Below are 25,211 nucleotides of genomic sequence, written 5' to 3'. Positions count from 1 at the left end.
GTGTGCTGTGTTTTTTTTTTTTTTTATTTGCTTCAAAGAAAACCAAGACATCGAGTTTATCCTGAGGATTAAGGTTTAATTATGACACCACATCAAAATAAAAATTTCCAACAGCGCTGGAATTTTATTCCATCCATATACATGCATAGCAACAACATTTTTAAGAAATATTTTTTTTCCATTATAAGGACATTGGAATGATCTTTTTTTTTTTTTTTTTTTATACCATCCCTCCCCAAATCCTCTCCCACCCCATTTTTTTAAGTAACATCAATAAAATTACTTTCGTACAATTGTTGTTAAGGAGATAGAAATATCTGCCATGTTCCCGTTCTCCTAATACTGCTTTCATTTCCTTTTTTTTGTCGTTTTTTTTTTACAAAGTATTGCATTGAGAGCAAATTTTTAAAAAGAGAGACCGAAATGGATCGCAAACTGAAATACGAGAACTATACAAGAACGTCGTAATCATGATGAAAAACACGCACTTCTGAGTTAGAAAAAAAGAAAGGAAAGAAAAAAAAAGGACTTAAACCAACAGCTACATACAGATGTGAAGCCGGATGTATAGTACTGTATATGCCAAAATATGAGATGCAGAGTTGTGCCTGGTTTTCCTTCCAAACTGCGTTTAAGGTTGAGAAGTCTTGAGTTCTGCAAATGACATTTAGGCATATACAAAAAAACAAACAAACAAAAAAAAAACCACGGCAAATAAAAATGCACAAGTGCTTCAGTAGCTATTTTTCTGTGTCTAAAATGCATTTCCGTTTTTGTATTGTCTATCGTCTTGTTGAACCTACAATACAGTGTAAACAATGATTGCTACACAAGAATGACTATACAATAACATTACAAACAACTCTGATATAAATTTCCTTTTGTCTTTAAATTAAGGTCACTACTCCTATTAATACTGATTGTAAAATAAATAAACGTGAAAGTGGCACCAATATTACACATGGAATCTTTTTTTTGACAAAAGTTTTGCATCAAAGTCTCGATGAAAAAAAAGAAATTAAAAGATGAAGCTCTTGATTGTCCACAAGCAGCATATAAAACTGCATGATGCACTATTCCAGACACGACAGTGTAGCGAAAAAAGAGAAGGAGGAGAAAGGGAGAGGTGGAGGGAAAGTTGAGATTTCATTTCACGTGCTCGGCGGCATGTGACGAGCAATAGAACTTCTTGTGAGTGATAAAGTTTGATAAGTTATTGAACTGGATGTCACACAGGCGGCAGTACTTGCCGCTTCCGGCTGGCTGAGCCAAACCATTTATGCCCTTGGCCACAACGGGTGGCGCCTCCTCGACCGGCGATTTCGATGTGGGGGACGTGCTGCCGTTGGGATTTGGGGGGTTCTCAGAGCTCCATGTGGGAGATTTTTGCCCGTCCGTTGGCGATGCGCTATTGGGCTGATTCTCTTGCTGAGTGGGTACAGATGATTGGCTGTCGTCCACTTTGTGCCCACCGTTGACGATGACCATTCCCCTGTTTTTCGGGAGCAGGGGCAGTGGGTCTTTGCCAGACTGAGGGCACCCATTAGGTGCCGGTTGCTCTTTGCCTTCCTCAATAGCTCCATTGGTACCCTGCTCTTGATCACTGGGTTCACCCTGTTTAACCATGCCTCCTGCCAGGAAATCACTAGGCTTTATCCCGAAATATGGCGATATTGGCTCAGTTGTTTTGATTTTTTTTATTGCTCCTGGGTAAAGGCCATGTGGCAGGAACACTTCTTTGGAGGGCAGGAGCTGGGAGTCAGTGAAAGTCTTTAGCTCGGGCATAGGACCAAGGTGTTGAGGGAACAAACTGCCGTTTTGCACAGTCACCTTGGTGCCGCCATTTTTCTCAGACTTCACAGGGCTCTTGTCAAATATATCTTCAGGATTGGTGCCTTCAATCTTCATGTTTGGAAACACAGACTGTTCGATGCCAGCGATCTCGTTGTGCTGAGCTGCGGTAACTGGGCAAAAGTTCTGTTTATGAGCTAAGTAATTCTCCACTTTGTTGAAACTGATCTTGCAAACGGTGCATTCATGGTAGTCCAAAAGTCTTTTGGGTGAGTTACATGTCTTGTCGGAGACTAGCGAACACTTTTTGCTAAGATCGATGGGTGCATCCAGTTCTTGCGTGTCAGTAAGGGCATTGCTTTTGGGAGCAAGGATAGATTTTGTGACAGTAAGAGAAGCCTCAAGGTGTTTTGGGACCATTCCTGAAAAAACGTCACAACGCGGATGGAAACGGTCAGCCAGGCCTTCCACGGTTTCTTGAGACGTACAGGGATTTCCCAAAGATGAAACACCAAGAAATCCAGGCTGGGCCCCCATTGCCTGCCTCTGTTCCTGGTCTGGCAGGCACATTTCATACATCTTCCTGCGTTTGCGTGTCCTCATGGTTCTCTGCATGGCGGGGACCTTGTTAGTAGACATGCGCTTCATTGGTGGGTCATGGCGCGTAGCACAGTAGTACTGCTTGTGGACCATGAACGTTTCATGACGACTGAAAGTGATGTTGCAGGCCTCACAAGTGGTTTTGTTTGGATCTTGCTCACCGTCTCCTAGGGACGTGTTTGGACTTTTGACTTCAGCCTGCTTACCATTGAGTCTGTCTTCAACACCTGTTGGTGTGGTCACTTTTTTTACTTGTCCACCGAGGTCCTTATCAGGCACTTTACCACTGGAATTGATAATGTCCAAAACGGAGGAATTCAAGCATGGCGATGGCATTAGATGATCAGTTTCTTGTGGGTGACATCCAGCAAGCAGCCCCACTGAGGTGTGGCCACTGTTTGGACTTACAGAGTCTGTCACCTTGTCTGAAACAGTGGAGAAATCAGGGGATTTTGTCATGTGCTGCCAGCGACTATTGCAGTAGTGCTTTTTGTGGACAAGGTAGTTGTCCAGATTATTAAAAGTTATGTTACACTCAAAACAGGTTGCCCCTTTTGGCATCAGAGGGCTGTAGATGACTGGTGGATAACTGTTCCCTCCATGACGTAGTCTGCGATGCACAAGTTCAGACATTTTGGCTAAAATCTCAGACGCTTGGGGCACCACTGAAATGTCTTGGGAAAATGCAAACTGTGACAAGAATGGGCCCATGGGAAATGTGGGTCCCATGTTGTGCTGAACTGGTGAGGAGGCCAGTCTGGGACTGGAAGGCTCTGACTTGATCCTGGTGTAAGAGAAACTGGCCTTGGCTCCCGGATGGCTTTCTCCTTTCTGAAGTCCAAGCACAAGCTTTTTCTCATTTCTTTCCAGCTCTCCATCGGGGGCACTGTCCTTGTTGACCACAGTTTTAGGGCTCTGCATGACAACCTCCTTTCTGGCAGCTAGCTCTGTTCGGGTCTGCAGACTTTCCTCTGTCCCCCGTGGTGATTGCTCATTGTCGCTCTCCCTGTGGATCTTGCCGGAGTGGCCATGTAAGTCCTGATGCTGCAAGAGTTCCCTGTGGTTCTGGAAGCTGATATGGCAGTGATTACATCTGAAGGCCGCCTGTGAGAGGTGAGTGAGGATGTGGTGCTGGAATGTAATGAGCGAATCCGCTGTGTAGTTGCAGATTGTGCATTTCAGGCTGGTGCCAGGAGGGAGGGTCTCTTCCATTTTGACACCTGAGGAAGATTAAAGTAAGAGATCAGAATTGGTGCACTCATGTTACACATACTATCTCGCATTAACTTGCCACAACACCCGTGACCTTATTTGTGTGTTTTTTATTTTAAGTACGTGAAAAAAAGGTTATTGGACTCATGATATATATTTGGAGCCATAATAAATTTTTATCTTAAATATATATGTATAAATAAACAAATACTTTGTATATTTAATTTAATTTGAAGGCAAATAATTTTGCACTTTTACTTTGTACCTCTACTTTTACTCAAGTACACGATTTGCGTACTTTGTCCACCACTAAACTAAACTGATCAAACATTTCTTTTTGCCTGCGGATTTTTTATGAAGATGCACACTTACCACTGTGTGTGTTCAGGTGCATTTCCAGGGCACGTGGAGTAACAAAACTCTTGTTGCATTGTGGGAAAGGACATGTGCTCGGGGTCTGATGGGGGTTCACTTCATTCTCCTCAGTTACACTGTCAGGGTCCCTCTGCCGTCCACTACAATAGTACATCAGATGAGCCTGCAGGTTCCTCTCACTTCTGAACCAGATTCCACAAGCCTTGCAAGGGAAGATGTCCTCTGCAAGAAATAGCAATATAATTAGCACAGGTACATTTACACAATATAAACACACTATATAGCATTGATTGTATTCAGGTCGAGGTAATGGGGGAAATTTGACTAACTTCATATCTTTGATCATGTCCTTTTGCAGTATGTATGAGGGGCATTCAAGTCAAACCAGGACGTTTGAGTTAAAAAAATAAAAGAACAAATTTCAAGGAGTGGAATCTGCACAATTTTTTTCTACATACTCCCCTGCTACATTTATACACTTGTCCCAGAGTTTAACTAATGCCTGGAAAGATTCGGCATAGAAACATTCAGTATGCCTGAACCATTCTAGGATATCCTGATGAATTCTGATTACACGACATGTTATACGTAGAGTATCCAGGATCAAGCATTTCACTCGCCGGATACTCAAGAATGACTGTTGTTCGCTGGGAACGGCCGTGACTGGGATCGTCACTGATGGACGTTTGGTCATCTTAGAAACATTTATACCATTCGGATGTCATACTGCGGCTGAGAGTCTCATCACTGTTCTGTGCTTCAAGTCTTCTCTAGATACTTGTTCACATAAAACCTCATCATCACACGCTGTTCCATAAATGCATTCAAACTGTTGTCTGCCATCTTGATTAACGGTCTCTGGACTGTGTGCCATCTATCAGTAATAGGACAAATTAGCTGCTTACTTGTGTGTAGTACTGTTAGTACAGTGTCTATTTTTAAAGCTGTAACATTACTTGACTTGAACGCTCCTTGTAGTTTATTAATGTAGTTGCTGGAAGAGTTTTTCGGTCAGATATTTTTGAACAGTTTTGTGGGCTACTGAACTTGAAATGGCACAACAGCTCAAACTGATGCCAGTAAGTTGGTGCCCTTACCTCAAGGGCAATCTAAAACAGGGCACCATCTGTTGGTAGTATCCTTCCTGTCACGGTGAACCCTTGATAGCCTTTAGTAAGTCAACCAACCGTGTTTACACATGGCTTGAATTTCTGCGATTAACATATTAGGAAAAAAATAATTTGCTGTAAACTACACTGAAGGTCAGTTCTGTTTATCCTGGGATCCCTGGTACAGAGGGTAATGTATGGATAACTGTATAAAATGTATAAAGAGATCAGATACTGGCAAACACAGTCAGTGTCCATATGCAACACCTTTACAGCCTGCAGGACGGAGGACTGTATTAGTGTACTACAGTATGCGTGCCTGAGGGTCTGCACATACAATGCTTTTATAGAGTAGAGATGTTGATATTTAGCAGGATTTCATATTCGTAGCCTTACTGTTAACTATGGCGGTGGGGAGAATGGACGCCATGGCGGCTTGCTGTGGTAGGAGCTGGATGGTGTCTAGAAGACGTGCTGGGTACATGCCCTCGCTCAGGGACATGTGGTTGACCGAATGTAGCCGAGAGTCAAAGTCCACCACGAACGCCACAAGCTCTTCACCTTCCATTATGTTCTTAGTAGTGGTGCACCAGAGCTGGCCACCTGTTAGAGATAAAAAAAACACAAAATGTCAAACACAAAAAACATCTCCAAAAATGCAGCGCATGTGGGACGTTCCTGGTCTGCAGTGGTCAGTATCTATCAAAAGTGGTCTGAGGAAGGAACAGTGTTGAACTGGCGACAGGGTCATGGGCTGCCGAGGCTCCTTGATGCAGAAGGGGAGCGAAGGCCGGTCCGTGTGGTCCGATCCGACAGACAAGCTCCTGTATCTCAAACTGCTGAAGAAGTTAATGCTGTTAATGCCTGACAAGTCAGAACTGTCAAGACACAACGTTAGGCAGGTGGTCATAAAATTATACCTGATTGGTGTATGTTTTGAGGGCATTTATTGTGCCATGACACACAAGATGTATGAGCTCAGAAAAAATTCAAACAAGTAGATCAGCACATCCATCTTGAATAAAAGATGGTTATGTAGTTCTCTTAAACTTTTCAGTAACAACTGATCGCCAGAAGTCCTGTTTGGATTGAGACACCAGCGACATCTTCATTGATTATTCAAATGTTTTGCCGCAAAAGAAGTTGCGTAAGACATGCATAAGCTGCACACCATGTCATGTAAGTACTGTAGTGTCTGGTAATACTACAACTACACCAAGAAGAAAAGGTGTGCAGTACTTTCTTTAGTTTTTTTAACCGTTCTACTGTATTGTTAGGAACATATTTATTAACAGAACAATAGAGAGAGACAGCTGGGAGGGGGGTGAGCGGTGGATAAGAGGGGGTTTAAGCTTAGATAATATTTATCACTGCACATGACAGGGCTTTCAGGCGTGCTTCATTTTCCATTCAGGAGATTAAAGTTTTTAATATGACTATTTACCAAAATCTGGCTGCTGAGATAACAACAAACTATGATATGCCGTTGCTAAATGGCAGAATTAGGACATTGTTTCAAAGGGAAAGCTGGACAATTAATTAAAGCGCTCTGTTAGCTCTCAGAGACGTGCAAACACTCCGACAGAGCGTTCCGGCATCATGAAGGACCTGCGATTCCTGTCCAGCTGTTGGCTAAGGAAACAGGGTGGAGGGAGCATTTCGCAATTGCAACGGCAACATGTCCGTTTCAAATGTATAGTATAAAAGGTAACCAGGATCGTGGTACCACGTACAGGTAAACGGGTATGTGCTTTACAGCCGCCATGGCATTCTCTGTCGGTTTGTATCCGGTTCTGATTTGAAGCATATGTCTCGCCTCATAAAAGCTACGAGAACGCATGAGCAGGTGTATCAGCGGGCGAATCATATTCATCCTCATCATCAGTTGGATCCTGTCACCGACACCACACACTGCCTGGAGAGACTCTCAATCCTTATCTTCTAATTAAAATAACAGAACTCCCACCGCACTCGGCAGCAGTTAACATCAGCGCACATCTGAACTGTCACCTGCCACAGGGAGAGCGACTCAACACCAGTCAACCCCCCCTGAAAGCGCAGAAACGTTTCATTAACAGCTCATCACGAACGCAGCGGGAGCAAAAAAAAAATCCCAGAAATGATCCATTGTCAAAAAGCTCACCTGGGCTTGCAGGGTTTGTTTTTGTTTGTTTCTCGCAAAAATATTTTTGAAAGTGTGAGAGGATTAGTGGTAAGACTGATATATTACGATCAATTTTTTTTAACTAAATAATAAATAATAAGGAAACACTTCGTAAATAAATCCGGGTTTGATCAATATGCCCATGTCCCTATCGCGGCTGGCCACGCCCACTTCGCTGTCGCATAGCAATTAAATTCATTTTTATTTGTATAGCCGCCTTTTAACAATGGACATCGTCATAAAGCATCTTTACATGTCCTGGCTTATTGCATATGAGAATCGAATAGCCGTTATTTTTATGATAAAGTAGTATATAAAAAAATACGAGAAGAAATGCTGAGAAACTGTTGATGACTTTCACTCGGATGAACAACATTGACTGCATGTATAACGTTGGGGACGAGTAGCGTTCTGGGAAAACATTAAATATGTTAGTGTATATTTTGGATAGTTAATATATCGAGTGTTTTATAGAGAACACACTGCTCATAGAAGGATATTTAACATTTATAAATAAGAAAAAAAAAGAAATGCTGAAATCAAAATGAAGTAAACATGTATGGCTTGGAAACAAACACTGTTCACAATAAGTCACATGATCTCAGTAATGTATCAGTGTGTGTCACAGAGGCATTCAGTGACCACCGGAAATCCACCGACAGCACGTAGAACTGATGTCACCCTGATACAGAGTGTCACGGTTATTATCCGAGTGCTATTATTTAAGCCGTGCTGTGTTTATATATATGTCTGAGCTACAGTGTTACACATAAGAGCACATATATGAAAGGGAAGAGGGAGCTGAGCTGGAGAAAAGTGTAATTTGCGCCTGGCCTGGGGTGCGTTTTTTTTTTCCCCCTTTTTTTTTTTGCTCCCAGAGCCTTTGTGCGTCGGCCAGCGCAGCCGCTATGAAGGCTATTGTGTTCCTCCTCCTGCAGCGCACCTGATAAAAGAATAAAGAAGTCTGACATATTCCAAAAACAATGGAGGAATTAAGCGGAGACAATAAACCAGCTGCTTCATTTAAACAATCAAAAACCCCCGGCATCCTGTACCAAGTCCAGATAATTAAAAACCGCCTCTACATTCCCACAGTATATGGTGCAGTGGCTCTCGTCGCTCCTGAATCGGGGGCTTTTTTGCTGCTCGTACTTCGCTGTTCGCAGCCTAATAATGGCTTTAAACGCACCGTTAAAGAGGTGGACATGAAAGGACGTGAGATGTAAATGACGGAATTACACATCTAAGTGCTCCGTAATGATGAATCGAAGCGAATCACAGGAGTGCACGTATCGAGGCGCCGCGATTTCAAAAGCCGCCATCACAGGCCGCTTTAATTGCTTTGACTTTGCAGGAGAAAGGCCCTCGCGCGAACCGAGAAGAGCCGAGCTACTTTGTGGAAGTGCTGAAATACAGTCACGCCATTCCAGCACTGCAGTCATATCTTAATGAAAACAGAAACAAATCTCTCTCTCTCTTTCACTGGGAGACGACAAAGTGGCGAGGGATGGACAGAAGGGGGAGGATAATTAAACTGGCCTGAAGACAGGTATTCAAATGTTTGTGGATAAACAGCGCAGGACTTTAATAGTTTGCTGTAAAACTCATAGTTAGGCGCATCAGCTTTTGTTTTTCGTCCATCTGTCCCCCCACAAATGACTGCGGCACGAGCTGGAACGGGCCGGCGAAAACCTCGACGAACAAACATAAACCCACTGCCTCTGTTCCTGCATTAACACGATGCTACATTTCGACAAAAAAAAAATTTATATAACAGTAAAATGACTGGTTTGTAGTTTAAATACACCCTGCAATCATTTCATGACAGCGTACCTAAATAGTGAGGACCACCTAAACCCTGGTCTCTGGGTGTAAATATAAACATAAATATACAAACATGCTTCTCAGCTTTAATGCGTAATTTGTCAAATAAATAAAATGAAATGAAATTTCATATAATTATCATGTTTATTAATGTATTGCTGTAATTTTACTCACTAATGATATGAACTCTGGTTACTGCAGGCATTGATTATTGCCCATATGCTTTATTATATACTACAGTACTGATGGTCGGGTCGTGTTCATGGGGAATCGTAATGAAGTGCCATCAGCATGTAATAGCATTTAAATCTCGCTTTTTATGATTTCATAATATCCTGCTCAGACATGAAACCATACTTTCGACTCTGATCAAATGGCAGATTGCAGTGGAGTTAATGGAGTATTTCTGTGAATCGATGAAAGTTCTTACAGTCGCGTTCGTTCCGATGTTGCATCTGTTGAGATCTGAATTCGGAAAGTTGGATGTTTGTGGTAACTGTCACGCTGCCTTCTTGACTGTAACAGGAAGTGGTAGCTGAGCTGGATTTCTAATCAGAATGTTGTGAGTTCAAATCTCAGTATCACCAAGCTGCCAGTCGGGCCCTTCTGCAAGGCCCTTAACCCTCGACTGCTCAGCTGTTTAAATGAGATACCTGTAAGTTGCTCTGGATAAGGTGCTTGTTGAAAAAAGAGATACATCTCTAAATGTGACTTTCGTAATTAAATCGAATGGAACGAAATAAACACAAACGAACCGAGTAAATACCATTAGAAACACATGACCAAAACAAAAACAAATACAAAAGAAAGTTTTTTTTTTATGCTCGTATATTTCTACGTTCAATACCAAAACCAGTTATATATAATAAATGTAGACTTATTGTTTCAAATACTACACGGTGCATACTCTTGCTGTGCGTGAAAATCCCAGGAACTCAGGCTGTTTTTAACTGGATTTTGTTCACGTGATTTCCAAAACACTGTAATCTCGTGTTGCTCTGGGATTATCAAACAAACAGGGAGCAAAAAAGCCCTCGACTGACCGGAACGCTACAGTAACCACTCTTCATCCATGGTGAGCAGAAAAGCATCTCAGAATGCGAAACACGTCAAAGCTTGTGACATCACGCCGCATCAGAAAACCTGGACATTTCGGATTTGATATTTGAATTTTAGTGTATTTCGAGTGTATTTTATTGTACAAAATGAAACGTTGGAAATTGAGAAATTGTGCCGTTTTATTTATTTCATGCTTTGTAGTATCTACACATAAAAACCATACAATTATACTGTGTCTTATTATAATAAGAAAGTTACAAAAATATTTAATGTGAGCTGAATTTTCAGAATACGCTCTGTAACTATGGCTAGTTCTATGATGCAACTTCCTGTCAAAAATAATAAGAAGTATATGATTAATCCAAGAAGCTGGTGCGATAAAAAGCCTTTAGCCTTGATTTCAATGCGTATGTAAAGAAATGAAATGACCAGATCTGTGTGTTGAATGAATTTTAAAAACCCTGGCAGTCTCTGTATCATCTTCATCCAATGCTCAGGGTAAAAAAAAAAGAAATTCCTACAATGATTCAGAAGCATTCAGTGTCTGGCAATGGCTTCATACGCATACACTTGCAGAATCTATTGAGAAACTAAGAAGTGCGTGTTGATCATTCAGGATTTAGTGCGAGTGTGTTTATAGCCAACAGGGGGCACTCTTCTCTTACTATTCTCACGTTTCTCACACTGAAAATGTTCTGCTTTTTCAGTAAAATCCTTAATGCTGGGTTTAAAAAAAAAGACATCTGTACACATTTTGTAACGGATTTCACTCTTAAAGGTCATATTTAGATATTTATATTAATACTAGTTATCTGACTTTGTGAAAAAAAAAAAAGAAATGCTATAATAATTCTGCATCATGTGACGAACATTGTGGCCCGAGTGCACGGTGAAATGGGGGGAAATAAATATCTATATTTTTAATATTTACCAGCAAGTCATAATCCAGAAATGAAAGGTCTTTGAGGGAAGCAGAAGCGTGACTACATCTTTCAACTCTTCCCTTCCATCTTCTCTCTTTGAAAATAATTCTCTGTCTCTATAATTCCCACACACACACACACACACACGCACACGCACACGCAGGCGCACGTAGGTACACAATTACAGCTTAGAAAACGATCCAGCTCCCACTTTCCATCTGATAAATAAAACGATTCGGAATATTAAAAATGAGATATTCTTCCTCATAATTAAACGCCGTTTCTGTGATAAGTCCCTCGAGATGCGAGCAGCTCTTTTCATAGCTGACTGAAAATGATATTTGCTGCCGCTGACGGAATAAAGAGAGCTATAATATGCGAATTACTAGAAACCGTTTTTTTACACATCAATTAGTGATTTGTACGTCACTCACAAACGTCAGAAATACACTTCCTGGATGTGAGAAAACAAATCCACAAAAAAAAAAAAAACTGACCTAAAAGCATTACGTTAACTCAGTTTGGATGGATATTTTATGCATTTTATGGTGTGCAAGACACTGCAAAAAATACGTCCACACAAAATTGTTTTCACAATTCTAAACCATTTTCATATAAACAGTGAAATTCTGTCTACCATGTGATCGGGTTTCCAACATTGTGACAGCACACAGTAACAATAATGGCAGCACATGTTCCTAATGACTGTGCCATAACCTCAGGTTAGGTGTGTGTGACTCAGAGGCCCTACAGCCTCACACACACACACACACACACAAGCTTTCTCAATGAAATAATAATAAAAACCAACACACTGTTGCTTTTACTTTTTTCCCTAAAACTGGTTGCGGCCAGTCGACATGTGTTTACTGAGACCCGTGCTGAGACACTCAGTGCACATACATACACACACACACACACACACACACACACACACACATCTATACACACCCCTTTTGCCTATTTTGACCAGCCGCATTAATGGACATGGAGAATGCCTGAGGCACCAGTAGAAGCTCTGCGCCGGACCCCCAGCTGTGCCCGGTGGCCTGCATCCCCCTACCCAGCATGCTTCACTCCGGGGAGCAGGTGAGCCTAACAGCCCTTCTCCAACATGGCTGTGTCTGCCGGCCACATGGGCTCATGGAACGCTGCCCTCTTGCAAATGGGAGGCCTGCAAAAGGAAAAAAAAAAACTCTCGCTGGAAAAGGTCCACCTGGGCGTTTTGGCGTCAGAGGGAGACAGAAAGCGGCAGATTGATGCATCTGTCAGCCATTTTGGAAGATGACAGATCGCCACAACTCGGGCTAATCGAAGGAGGAGAGCTGACAAAGACGTCGGCTCAGCCTGCACTGGCACGCTCTGGCGTTCAGAAATGATGAGGGGGATAAAATGGCAACTCAGATCCTTGTAACAAGAAAATAAATAAATAAATAAAAAAGGGCCAGGAGCGGAGCAGATGACAGATGTTGGCACGATCTGTCAATCTGAAACCACGAAGGTGCGATGGCGGCGAGCCATCAGTCGTGTTAATTTATCCTCAGAACTACCCCGAAACAAGTCGGAGATGCCCCGATCGCCTACCTTCCTCTGAGCTGTGCCATCATGCCCTGATTCTGTGTCCTGCTGTAATTCGCATATTGCATGTAGCAGACACTGATCACGGCCTCTGATGCTCGGCGCCGGCCTGAGCGGGTAACCGGTGGCTAAAGGGCCTAATTGCATTTGTCGGGCTGGAGCGGAGGAGGGTGCCCGCTGCCCTCACCCACTGCCGTTCTGCCATCCTGGCACAGACCCTCAGCTGCCCCGGGTGGTGCGGCGCGGCCATCTGGAGCCGACATCTGTCCCTGTGTTGATCGCGCGGGTTTTAGCACTTGATCAAACGCGTGGCGACAGGAAATTGCTCCTCTCCCCGCAGGAAAAGGCGCGAGGCTTATGCGGGGGTAATAGAGCAGAACAGAGAGGCCATGGGGAGAGAGAGAGAGAGAGAGAGAGAGAGAGAGAGAGAGAGAGAGAGAGAGAGAGAGAGAGAGAGAGAGAAAAAGCTCTGCAGTGGCAACAGAGGCAATGCCATGTGAGGTGCCAACTGAAGTATCTGTGTGTGTGTGTGTGTGTGTATCCAATTTCAGCCTAATTCAGAAACTTGACCATCCCTCAATCCCTCTATTTTCCTCTCTCTCTAACCATTCTGGAAGGAAGAACAGCACTGACTCTAAAATCAAAACCTTCTCACATAACTGCAAAAAAGAAAACAAACATTTACAGAGTGTGCAGTGAAACGATTCGACTCAAAAGAAACAAGTTTAATTAGAAAAATATGTTTTACGTGTTTTCGCTTAATGTGTAATTAGCTGCTGGTGTTTGTTATATTTGTGTTAGATTTTTATTTATTTTATATAAACGCACAAACGAGTCCTCGAAAGAAGGGAGCAGATGGTGGGCGATTTTACTCCGACTTTATCCTTACTGCACCTATAGAGGTCTCAGCCAAGTCATTGCTATCATTTTGAATTATTTTAATGTTCTGCCGAACAGCTGGTCGAATTCATGGCGAAACGAAAAGCTTGAACGCGCATCACTGAAAGTCTTCGGCCGGTTGTGTCACTTACGAGTCAACAAGTGGTAGAAAAACAAAGAGTTAAAATCTTTTTGCATTCTTGAATCGTTTATATATATATATGCACATACATACACACACACACACACACACACACACATCTATACACACCCTTTTGCCTATTTTGACCAGCCGCATTAATGGACATGGAGAATGCCTGAGGCACCAGTAGAAGCTCTGCGCCGGACCCCCAGCTGTGCCCGGTGGCCTGCATCCCCCTACCCAGCATGCTTCACTCCGGGAGCAGGTGAGCCTAACAGCCCTTCTCCAACATGGCTGTGTCTGCCGCCACATGGGCTCATGGAACGCTGCCCTCTTGCAAATGGGAGGCCTGCAAAGGAAAAAAAAACTCTCGCTGGAAAAGGTCCACCTGGGCGTTTTGGCGTCAGAGGGAGACAGAAAGCGGCAGATTGATGCATCTGTCAGCCATTTTGGAAGATGACAGATCGCCACAACTCGGGCTAATCGAAGGAGGAGAGCTGACAAAGACGTCGGCTCAGCCTGCACTGGCACGCTCTGGCGTTCAGAAATGATGAGGGGGATAAAATGGCAACTCAGATCCTTGTAACAAGAAAATAAATAAATAAATAAAAAAGGGCCAGGAGCGGAGCAGATGACAGATGTTGGCACGATCTGTCAATCTGGAAACCACGAAGGTGCGATGGCGAAGCGAGCCATCAGTCGTGTTAATTTATCCTCAGAACTACCCCGAAACAAGTCGGAGATGCCCCGATCGCCTACCTTCCTCTGAGCTGTGCCATCATGCCCTGATTCTGTGTCCTGCTGTAATTCGCATATTGCATGTAGCAGACACTGATCACGGCCTCTGATGCTCGGCGCCGGCCTGAGCGGGTAACCGGTGGCTAAAGGGCCTAATTGCATTTGTCGGGCTGGAGCGGAGGGAGGGTGCCCGCTGCCCTCACCCACTGCCGTTCTGCCATCCTGGCACAGACCCTCAGCTGCCCCGGTGGTGCGGCGCGGCCATCTGGAGCCGACATCTGTCCCTGTGTTGATCGCGCGGGTTTTAGCACTTGATCAAACGCGTGGCGACAGGAAATTGCTCCTCTCCCCGCAGGAAAAGGCGCGAGGCTTATGCGGGGGTAATAGAGCAGAACAGAGAGGCCATGGGGAGAGAGAGAGAGAGAGAGAGAGAGAGAGAGAGAGAGAGAGAGAGAGAGAGAGAGAGAAAAAAGCTCTGCAGTGGCAACAGAGGCAATGCCATGTGAGGTGCCAACTGAAGTATCTGTGTGCGTGTGTGTGTGTGTGTATCCAATTTCAGCCTAATTCAGAAACTTGACCATCCCTCAATCCCTCTATTTTCCTCTCTCTCTAACCATTCTGGAAGGAAGAACAGCACTGACTCTAAAATCAAAACCTTCTCACATAACTGCAAAAAAGAAAACAAACATTTACAGAGTGTGCAGTGAAACGATTCGACTCAAAAGAAACAAGTTTAATTAGAAAAATATGTTTTACGTGTTTTCGTTTAATGTGTAATTAGCTGCTGGTGTTTGTTATATTTGTGTTAGATTTTTATTTATTTTTATATAAACGCACAAACGAGTCCTCGAAAGAAGGGAGCAGATGGTGGGCGATTTTACTCCGACTTTATCCTTACTGCACCTATAGAGGTCTCAGCCAAGTCATTGCTATCATTTTGAATTATTTTAATGTTCTGCCGAACAGCTGGTCGAATTCATGGCGAAACGAAAAGCTTGAACGCGCATCACTGAAAGTCTTCGGCCGGTTGTGTCACTTACGAGTCAACAAGTGGTAGAAAAAACAAAGAGTTAAAATCTTTTTTTGCATTCTTGAATCGTTTATATATATATATGCACATACATACATACACACACACACACACACACACACACACACACACACACACACACACACACACATCTGCAATATGGAAAAAAAATCTTAAACAAGCAGCTATTAAAACAATATCATGGCTTTAGTAATAAATAAATAGAAGGTCATATCCATGACTGTACATAGTCGGTTATACACACAGTGCCTATAAATCATGACTATAAGGCATTGTAGACATTTGGACAGTGTAAAGACCGAAAAAGATTTACCCAGAGACTCCCAAAAATAAAAAATAAAAAAAGCTGAATGTGTGTGTGTGTGTGTGTCTGTGTGTGTGTCTGTGATGCCTCTATGTGCGTATGTGTGTGTGAGGGGAAAATATGACCAGGGGAGGCGATGAAAAAAAAATTATCAGCGAGTGTGTTTTCCTGTTTGGTTTTAATCTACATTTAATTAAATTCTTATCTGCTGTGTGCTTATGGCTGCATTTGAATGGAGACCGTGCATTCATTATGAATGGTAAAATTGAAGCAGCTACATTGTGTATGGGCCAATAAAGCACCGCCGCACTCACTCTCGAAGAAGCACGTGTTTTTTTATAAAAATTATATATATATATATATATATATATATATATATATATATATATATATATATATATATAAAGTCAATTAAGATAGGTCTTTAAAACAAGGGGCCGGGGGTCGGTAGTGTATAATAGAAGCTTGCCAGTGTGGAGTCGCAGCATCAGCGTTATTATACACGGTGTTTGATGAAGGCAGGCGTGTTTAGGAGGGTTCGCTTTATTGAAGAGCTTGACCTCGTGTTCCAGGCGATGATAGCGGAGGGGGGGGTAAGGTCAGTGTGGGAAAGCGAAACCGATTCGAGGTGAACGGGTTTCATCGCGAGTGCTCAGCTAATTGCATCTTGAGGAAGGGTAATGAAAGAAGGAGAAATATTTATGATCAGAGGGACGCTCGAGAAAAATCCACACGGGGCAAGCGTGTGCGTTTTATTTATTAAAAATGAAACTGAATTACTAAAAGAAGACAGAAACCTCATCTAAGTCTCAGCTAAAATAAAAATAAAAATAAATTTTTGCATAGTAACAGCAAATATACCAAATAGATAGATAGATAGATAGATAGATAGATAGATAGATAGATAGATAGATAGATAGATAGATAGATAGATAGATAGATAGATAGATAGATATTCAGTCTTCATACAGTTTGTGGTTGGGAATAAATAAATAAATAAATAAATAAATACGTAGTAGTCTGTGTGTGGTGTATAAACGTACAGTAAGTGTTTGTAGTGTTAATAGTGTTTTTTTGTTTTCAGTTCTCTAGAAACTGTTCCTGAGTCTGTTTTTGTGTAATGTGATGGATTTGGAGCATCTACCTGAGGGTAGAAGGTCAAACAGATGGTGTCCAGGGTGGGTTGGGTCTAGCCAGTGGTGTTGAAACTAATGGACTGATGAAATGACAGTGATTTATTTTTATTTTAGGGATGTCCTCGATTAAGGATTTACATAGTCGAATCAGATTTGTCAAGTTTTGCTTATAGTCGAGTGTGTGTGTGTGTGTGTGTGTGTGTGTGTGTGTGTGTGTGTGTGTCAGGGACTGAAAAACAATCCAAAATTTATGTATAGAATTAAAAAGAAACAAAAAGATACTTTTTAAAATCTTCCAGACATCGTTAAATATTTAAATCCCTGCCGGAAAGATGCTTCTGTGTCGATCAGGAATCATGGGAAATGAAACTAAAATCTGTCACGGGGGGGTTGGATTTATTCACGCACGGTAAATATATATTTTTAAAACCTTATTTCTTTTCACATTTTTTTTACAGCATTATAATAATAGTCTTTAGATGAACTTATCAGGAGAAAACCGGTATGTGAAATCAGACATTTAGCAGCCCCCATATCAGTGGTGGATGAAGTACACAAACCATGTACTTGTGTTAAAGTAGATACACTAAAATATTACTCCAGTAAATATTACTTGAGTAAAAGACCATAAGAATTTGCCCTCAAATGCACTTAAGTATTCAAAGTACTATGATTTATTATGGCTTCAATGTTCCTATTATCATTTATGTCACAAGACTTTTGCTTAATCAACTCGGTCGATGTGAAAAGACTCTAATGTGACTCTCAGCACAACAACTAATAATAAAATTATATTAATGAGTCAAACACTGATTGATATCTATTACAATTATCATGAGCCCAAAACCTCCTTTAACTACTACAAAAAATCATGCAAATAAGGTCACAGGTGTTGTGGTGAGTTCGAGTCTGGAGTTTCTTCCATCATTGATTCCTCTCTAAATGTTCTGCGTGCTGAATTGATGCTGAACTGTATGTTGGTGATGAGTAGATACCACCAAGCGCCAATCAAAACAACTTCAAAACAGAGCTGGCGCTCGAGGCTGATTGGTGGCTGGATGTGTGTTTACCCAGTTAAGCTTTTATCCACTGATAAATAAAAAGGAACGACTGATTTCTCAAAAAGTAGTTGAGTAGAAAGTACGAGTTTTGATTTTGAAATGGAAAGTTAAAGTAAATGGAAATACTTCAGTAAAATACAGACATGTCAATAAGCTACTAAGGAACGGTAACAAAGTTCTTTTATTCCGTTACTGTACACCACGGCCCCATATAAACAAAATGGCACACACATTTGGGTATGTTTAAGTTTATTTCTATAGCGCTTTTCACAATGGACATTGTCTCAAAGCAGCTTTAAAGAACTTAGGAATTAAAGTGAATAGGATACTAAATGAATAGGAAAATAATAAAATGTTTTTAATGATAAGATTTTGATGCACCCTGCACTTACAGTAGATTTGAATGGTGCTGTTGAGTGTTTCTTAATAATATTTCTATACACAAAGGTATTAATCTGAGCCCTGCACCCAATACAATGCGAATAATGCATTAAAATGTACACATGCAAAATATCGACTATTAATAGTGCATTGTGGTTGCATGTGTATAACAGGATGTACCACAGATCCCAGAAGAAAGCTGGCTCTTCAGTTCCTGCACTCCTTCTCATGAGCCTTAGCCTGCCCGTGCACCTGCGTCTCTAAACGCTGAGGATGAATGAATGAAGGAATGAATGGATGACTGCTGCGTCTGAGAGAGGGGATTGCGGCAGATAATCGCGCCACGGTGGCCGAAAGCTCGGATCTGCTCTTCTAAAATAATGTCGGGGGAGTGGAGTGGGTCCAGGAGCAGGTTATCTGCGCTCGGCTCTCTGTTTGCTGTTTAAATCTTAACGGGGACACGAGCGGCTGGCGAGAGCAAATAGGTCTGGAGTGGGGAGGAACTGGAGTGGAAATGTTCTCAGGGAGAGATTAGCCGAGGCATGGGCCTAAGGAGATGAAACTCAGCGGTTGGAATGGCTTTTATTCCTGTAGCGGAGGCACAGAGGTAAAGGTGTACACCAGCTGAGTACATAACACCAAGGAGGACGTACTGAATATGACTAGGAGAACGGGTCATGTCCTCACAAACTCCTCGTACTTTTTTTAAAAAAGCACTGAACCCCAAACAAAAAGTGCTGTGCAATCAAAAATATTCAAGGCTATCATGCTGTAAGGTTGATGGAATATCTCACTTATTCCACTAATTTGATTTACAATTTCGTCTTACATAAATAACTGCTGCTTCATCCTCAATTTATTATTACATGAACAATTTATTTGGCCCTATAATAAAATGTGCCATGTGTACTGCCCATGCTGCTTCGTTACACTGTTATTGTGTCACACTAAATGTTTTCTGTGGACTTTATGTAATGCTCTGTGTACAGGTCTTAGTTTGGTGTTATCTAGTGTTCATTTATGTTGTCTCATGTAACACCTTGGTCCTGGAGGAACGCTATTTCCTTTCCGTTTAGTGTATATGGCTGAGTAGCAATAAAGCTACTTGACTTAACAAGTCTCACTATTATTACTCAGTTAACAACTTCACACCTCATTAACCATTTCATTTGTGACACAGTCTGAATATTTATTATAATTTATAATTTATAAATTTGTGTAAAGGTTTTAAACTTAAATATAACTTAATATAACATTATTACAAATTGATTTCCTAGTTCCTATTTATCACTTACTATCAAGAAAATCTTAACAACTATACACTATTAAACTATGTTGATGTAATACATAATTATTTCAACTTATAATAACTTAATTAGCTCATTCTTAATCTAGAATATGTATATTAATATGTATGAATATTAATATGTATAGTTTTTAACTTTGATATCCCATTATTTCATGTCATTTAATACATACAGTGTGTATGTATATATCTATATCTATATATATTAGGGCTGTCAATCGATTAATTATTTAATCGTGTTGTCATTAGTTAACTCCTGATAAATCGCAACTTAATTGCACATTTTTATCTGTTCTGAATGTACCTTAAATGAATACTTTTCACGTTTATAATATTCTAATCGACATGGGTATGGACAAATACTGATGCTTTATGCAATTATTATTTGTATTGATAGTTTATTATTAATGAAACAAAACACAACATAGCGCATGAAGACAAAATATTCTTGTCAATGTTTAAAAAGTAATTTTGGTGTTTTCAATTGCGTAAATGATCAAGGCACCAAACGGCACTTTTGCTATGTTTCCACACGGACAGTTTTAATTGGCGGATATGCGCATCATGGCGGATTTCGGCGCTTGATTTTAGACTTGCCGCATCAGCAAAGCAAATGTTTGGTGATTAAAAGAAAAATTTGTTTGAAATTTTTTATATATTCTTTTTCATATCTAAGTAAAGAAAGGATGTCGTGAACAAACGTGGGTTGCGTTGGAGGTTTTAATTTAGATTTTTTTAAATTTATTTTATTTTATAAGAACGGTCGAAAAGAAATGAGCGCTGCGTTAATAAAACTAGTGCCGTTAAAATTAATTTGTTACCGCGTTAATTTTGTCAGCCCCTCTATAAACATAACTCTGAGCCCTAATTTCAAAGTGATTCGAAACCAGATGGCGCAGATGTTATCATGTGTTCCGATATGCTCAAGAGTTTGACATGCAAAAAAAAAAGGCTTGAGTTTGGGAGGTAATTTTTTTAATAACCAATACAGTAAACTCTACTCATTAATGCTTAATAATATATCACAAGTTTAACAAAATATAAAGAAAAGGTATGAGTCTGATGTCTAAATACGGTATTGGATCAGTTGCCTATGCTATAATAACTAACCTGTTTTCTCTAACATGAAGTGTACCGATTCACAACGCAAGTTTTGTCAATAAAAATACATAATGATGTATATCGTATAAGTTGTATTAAATATATATCAAGAAAAAATTGAAGGTTGATGAATTTGAGGAGCAGTGGATTTAGTAGTCTGGTTTCAGTTGTAAGTGGAATAGAGGAATAGAGAAGATTTAAATAAATTGATTAAAAATCAGACAGTAACAACCACGTGTATGTGAACACACAAGATAGCTTGAAAAGTAGGAAAGGAGTGACAGCAAAAGTCCAGCCTGACTGCTTCTTCAGTAATTAGCACCTCCTCCATTTTTTTTCCCCAACCAATAGATAACTGGCTTCCTTTTTTCCCACTGGATCACGAGACATAGCGTTGTGAATTTGCAGTTAAAAGTTGATAAACTACTGGTGAAACGACATCCCTGCCCTGTGTGCGTTCCCTTTCTGTGATTTGTTTCCCAGTCTTAATTCTACCATCACCCCAAAAAGAAATTTTTCAAATTTTCAAATATTAAAAAATGTTAAACGCTTTAGCTGAACTGTAGTTTCTACCTGAGCGTTATGTATATCTTGTAGGCCTCTAAATGAAAATTAATAAATAAATAAAATATAGCAAAATAAAAAAAACCTTTAATGAAAAGCATTGTTGTTTTAAACCTTTCCTTCATACACCAACTGGTTTCTCATCTCTTGAGCTGTGCATCACACACATCCGCACGCCTTCCGAATGCATTAGCATGACCGCATGGAGACACCGTGATACTTAACCACATGAAGTAGGTCAAAGAAATAAATGCTCCAGCTCTCTTATGAATATGAATGTGTTACTCGGTGGCGCCACAGCAGGGGATTGCACTTTTGTGAAGCTTGTGATAATAATTAATAATGCAAACGCACAAGCCATCGCATTTTCTCGAAGCCAAGGTCGAATGCAGAATATTGAGAGCATACAGTCCTAAAAAAAAAAACAACGAGAAAGGAAAGTTTGGAACTGGGTTCACACACACACAATAAACACACACTTTCAGCATGACAGCGAATGTGTGTGTGGTGAGTCTTACTGTCAGGACGGCTCACTCGCCGGACTTTCAATTGTCTTTGTAATTGACCACTGGCACGGTCGAGGACCGCTGTCACTTGTTCGTTATCGCTTGTTCCTCGCTGCCGAGTCGCGCCGATCGCTGCTTCATTACCATCATAAAGCTCTGCCTCAACAGCGTCACGACACTCGCCACCTTTATTTGCACATGCTAAAACAAAGAGTGCGTGAAAAGAGGAAAGACAATTACCTGTGTTTTTATTTGGCAGATAATATATGCGCTACTTAAAGCTGTTTGAATATTCATTCTTTTTTTTTTCTTTTTTTTTTTTACCCGGACCTCGAGGTCACGTGAAAGATATTTCTGCGCTCCACATACTCTGACCTGATTCTGAAGAAAATGGAAATCGGCGTAATAGTTAAAACTGTTCTTGGTCAATTTTTACGAGGCTCTGGGTTTTGAATATGGGATATTTCCGGGGGTTTGCTGGACCGGGAAACAAAGCGGTGTCAGTCAGTGCCACGCCGCTGCTTTGGCTAAGCTAAGCTGCTTTACACTGACACTTTCACAGAATCGCCTCCAATCCAGCCTTCCTTATGAGAAAGCGACCTCACACAGAGGGATGAAGGTGGAGGGTGGGATTTGGACACACACACACACACGTTCCGGCTGGATGTGTCGACTTCATCAGGGATGAAATGATGCCCCACACACCTCATTAAAGTGCCTTTGACTTACTACGCCTTTAATGCTGCTGTAGTCTGCTCTAAATCACTCTAAATGTCAAGCCAGGGCTCAGCACTTCACACTGGTGGCTTAGTGAAGCACAGAACACTGACACCGTTTTTGACATGCTGTAATGTCCTAGTCATTCAAAAAAAAAATAAAAATAAAAATAAAATAAAAATTACATAGATAAAATTTTTTAAACCTCACAGATCCATCGAAAAAAAAATAAAATCATGAAAATGATGATAAATAAAATTCTCAAGAGTTCCTACAACTTATAAGGTTTCATTTAAAATATACAAAAAAATTAAAAATATATTTTTTTTAAATTAAAAGGCGTTAACATTTAAGACATTTTTATGAATATCCACTCGAAAAATAAAATAAATAAGTAAACAAATAAAAAATTCAGTCCCAGACATTGGGAAAAAAAAAGCAATTTTAAAAAGCACCTACCCAAAGAGAGGGAGAGAAAAAAATCCTAATACAGGGTATTTGCATAATCTATTAACAATTAGATCATTAGATACTAATGAGAAAACAGTAAATGGAAACCATTAAGCCAATTCTCATTAGGGAGATTTTTTTTTGTTCATCAGCATCGATATGGCCATGCTTCAGTTTAAAAGTAGAAATACTGTGAGATGTTCCTGATGGCCAGGAAAGATCGGAAGGTAATAAAGTACTAATGATGAATGTCTGAGCTGACCAGGTCTATTAGCAATATCTCCAGAGCAGCAGACTGGTTTCTCGGTTCTTTTCCTCTTGAAAAGGGATCTGCGCAAAGTTCAGAATGCAAACCTCAAAACTATGAAGCGAACCTTAAATTTGTTGTTCACTCGAGCTCCCTCCCTCTGGTTTCTCGTCTCCCTCCTGATGAGAAGCAGCATCCCTCACTCGTCTGCCCGGGAGAGAGTGAGCGAGCGAGTGAGAGTGAGTGAGAGAGACTGCGGCTGTTTATTAATAATGAATTTGGAGTTTTGCGTGGAGGAATGTTATCGCCTGGCGCACAATCCGAGCCAACAGTTTGCCCTGATGGGCTAGCTGGGTTCCTCATTAGTCCAACATATTTAATCCATAAGTTTCTTATCAAATGTCACACCTGCATCTCCAAATGGCATTTCCACATTCAGTGGCATGTGTTTGGGAGATGACGCTCCAAGGTGCTTGGGCGAGATTAAGCGCCCGGCAGTGAGAGCGAGCTTACTTTATCATTTTGCGCGTCTGGAAGGAATCCAAGCAGTTTTTGTCTTGCTGTTGTAATTAGAAAGCCTTTTAAGTGATAACGCCTGCATCGGAATATGAATATGGAGCGATCAGCCTTGCTCCGTTCTCTCCCCAAACCCCCCCCCCCAAACACCACCCTTTTCGTCTTCTTTCCTCTTTTTAATTGTTAAATCCAATTTTTTTGTTGCATGGTGAAGCGAGGATTAACTCCGGCTTCAGAAGTTTAATGAAAGACTTAAAAGTAGGCAAACACTCCGCTGGGGAAGATGAGCGTTTTTCACCCATTTTAACTAGCAACATGCATTTTTTATTTTTTTTTCCCCACCTTAAGTAAAATCAAACAACAGCCATGACCAGAAGTCTCTGTGGCTAGTGTGTAAATACAATAAGGCTCTCTCGTCTGTAGCTAAAACACCCAGCGGTCTTGTGAAAGAGTCTGAGCTATCCCTTTACACGACGAAACGTCACCTTCTCACCGTCTGAGCTTTGACTTCCATTTATCTATATTAAAGCGATCCTTTCAGAGCTTGGAGGAAATACCGTCTGACTGGCAAGTGACAGGAATGTTATGGCGTCTCATAAAAGAAAAGGAAGACGTAAAGAAAGAGAAACAAGACGGAGCAAGAAAGAGAGCGAGAGACCTAGCGAGGTGAGTTCTTCTCCGAGTCCCTGGTGTGTGTCCAGAAAAAGCTGCTAAGCATCGGGCCAGAGATAAGTACAAAACTGAGAAGTATTGATCCAGTAATAGTGGTGCGCGACACCTTCACCTTACAGCATGAATGTCATAGCCTCTTATCCCCTGCCTCTTAACACGGACCTCCTATCACACCGAGTACATCAGGGGCCTGCATTACACACCTCTCACACTCTGTAAATCTCCCAAATCACCGCTCTGAGGCATCGCTTATTTCCTCACTTTAAGACCGAAAGAGGGAAAAGCCGAGCCACAGTTCATACAATAAGGGTGGATCGGGAATGGGGCGAATAGGGGTTTTTGCAGTTACAGCTGATGGAAAGGAAATTCAGACTGTAAATCTGAGTGGATCAAAAATACAGACACTATTCTCACCTCCTTGTTTGAACAGATCTTCGTTTCCTGATGTAAATAAGGCGCCTCACAATTTGAATAGATCAGCACCAGATGTGGCCGTTTTCTAATAAACTTCAACCCTTCAACATACCAAATTATTTTGATTCACCTAATAAAAAAAAAAAAAAAGACACTTTCCGCCCTAAATAATCCCTTATGTATGACCAATGAAACGTGACAGGGTGTGCTTTTCTCAGCTGCTTTGGCACGTTTCTCAGGTCGGAAATTAACTTTTCGAAACTGCTTGTTCAACCTCGACCTCGTGTCGTCCCCTGTGCACATCAGAAAAGCAACTTCTCGTTGCTTTGATCAAATTGGGAATGCTTTGGTACATTCATTGTGCACAATTCTGCTGTTTCCAACATTATCA

At 41.1% G+C, this 25,211-nt stretch overlaps 1 protein-coding gene across 1 annotated transcript in view; it reads right to left on the bottom strand.

Annotated features, from left to right (window-relative positions):
* Positions 1 to 55: 55 nt before the first annotated feature.
* zfpm2a (zinc finger protein, FOG family member 2a) overlaps positions 56 to 25,211 on the bottom strand; it is a 165,216-nt gene continuing 140,060 nt past the window's right edge. The window contains exons 6-8 of the mRNA XM_046833397.1: positions 5,484 to 5,690; positions 3,976 to 4,200; positions 56 to 3,611 (exon numbers count right to left, since the gene is read on the bottom strand). Coding sequence (XP_046689353.1) covers positions 1,147 to 3,611; positions 3,976 to 4,200; positions 5,484 to 5,690 — 2,897 coding nt within the window. The 3' untranslated portion in view covers positions 56 to 1,146. The remainder of the gene's footprint in view (positions 3,612 to 3,975; positions 4,201 to 5,483; positions 5,691 to 25,211) is intronic.

Source organism: Silurus meridionalis, chromosome 21, assembly GCF_014805685.1.
Source record: "Silurus meridionalis isolate SWU-2019-XX chromosome 21, ASM1480568v1, whole genome shotgun sequence".
Classification (NCBI taxonomy): domain Eukaryota; kingdom Metazoa; phylum Chordata; class Actinopteri; order Siluriformes; family Siluridae; genus Silurus; species Silurus meridionalis.
The sequence above is the reverse complement of the archived record's forward strand: the minus strand, read 5'-3'. Positions and strand labels throughout refer to the sequence as shown.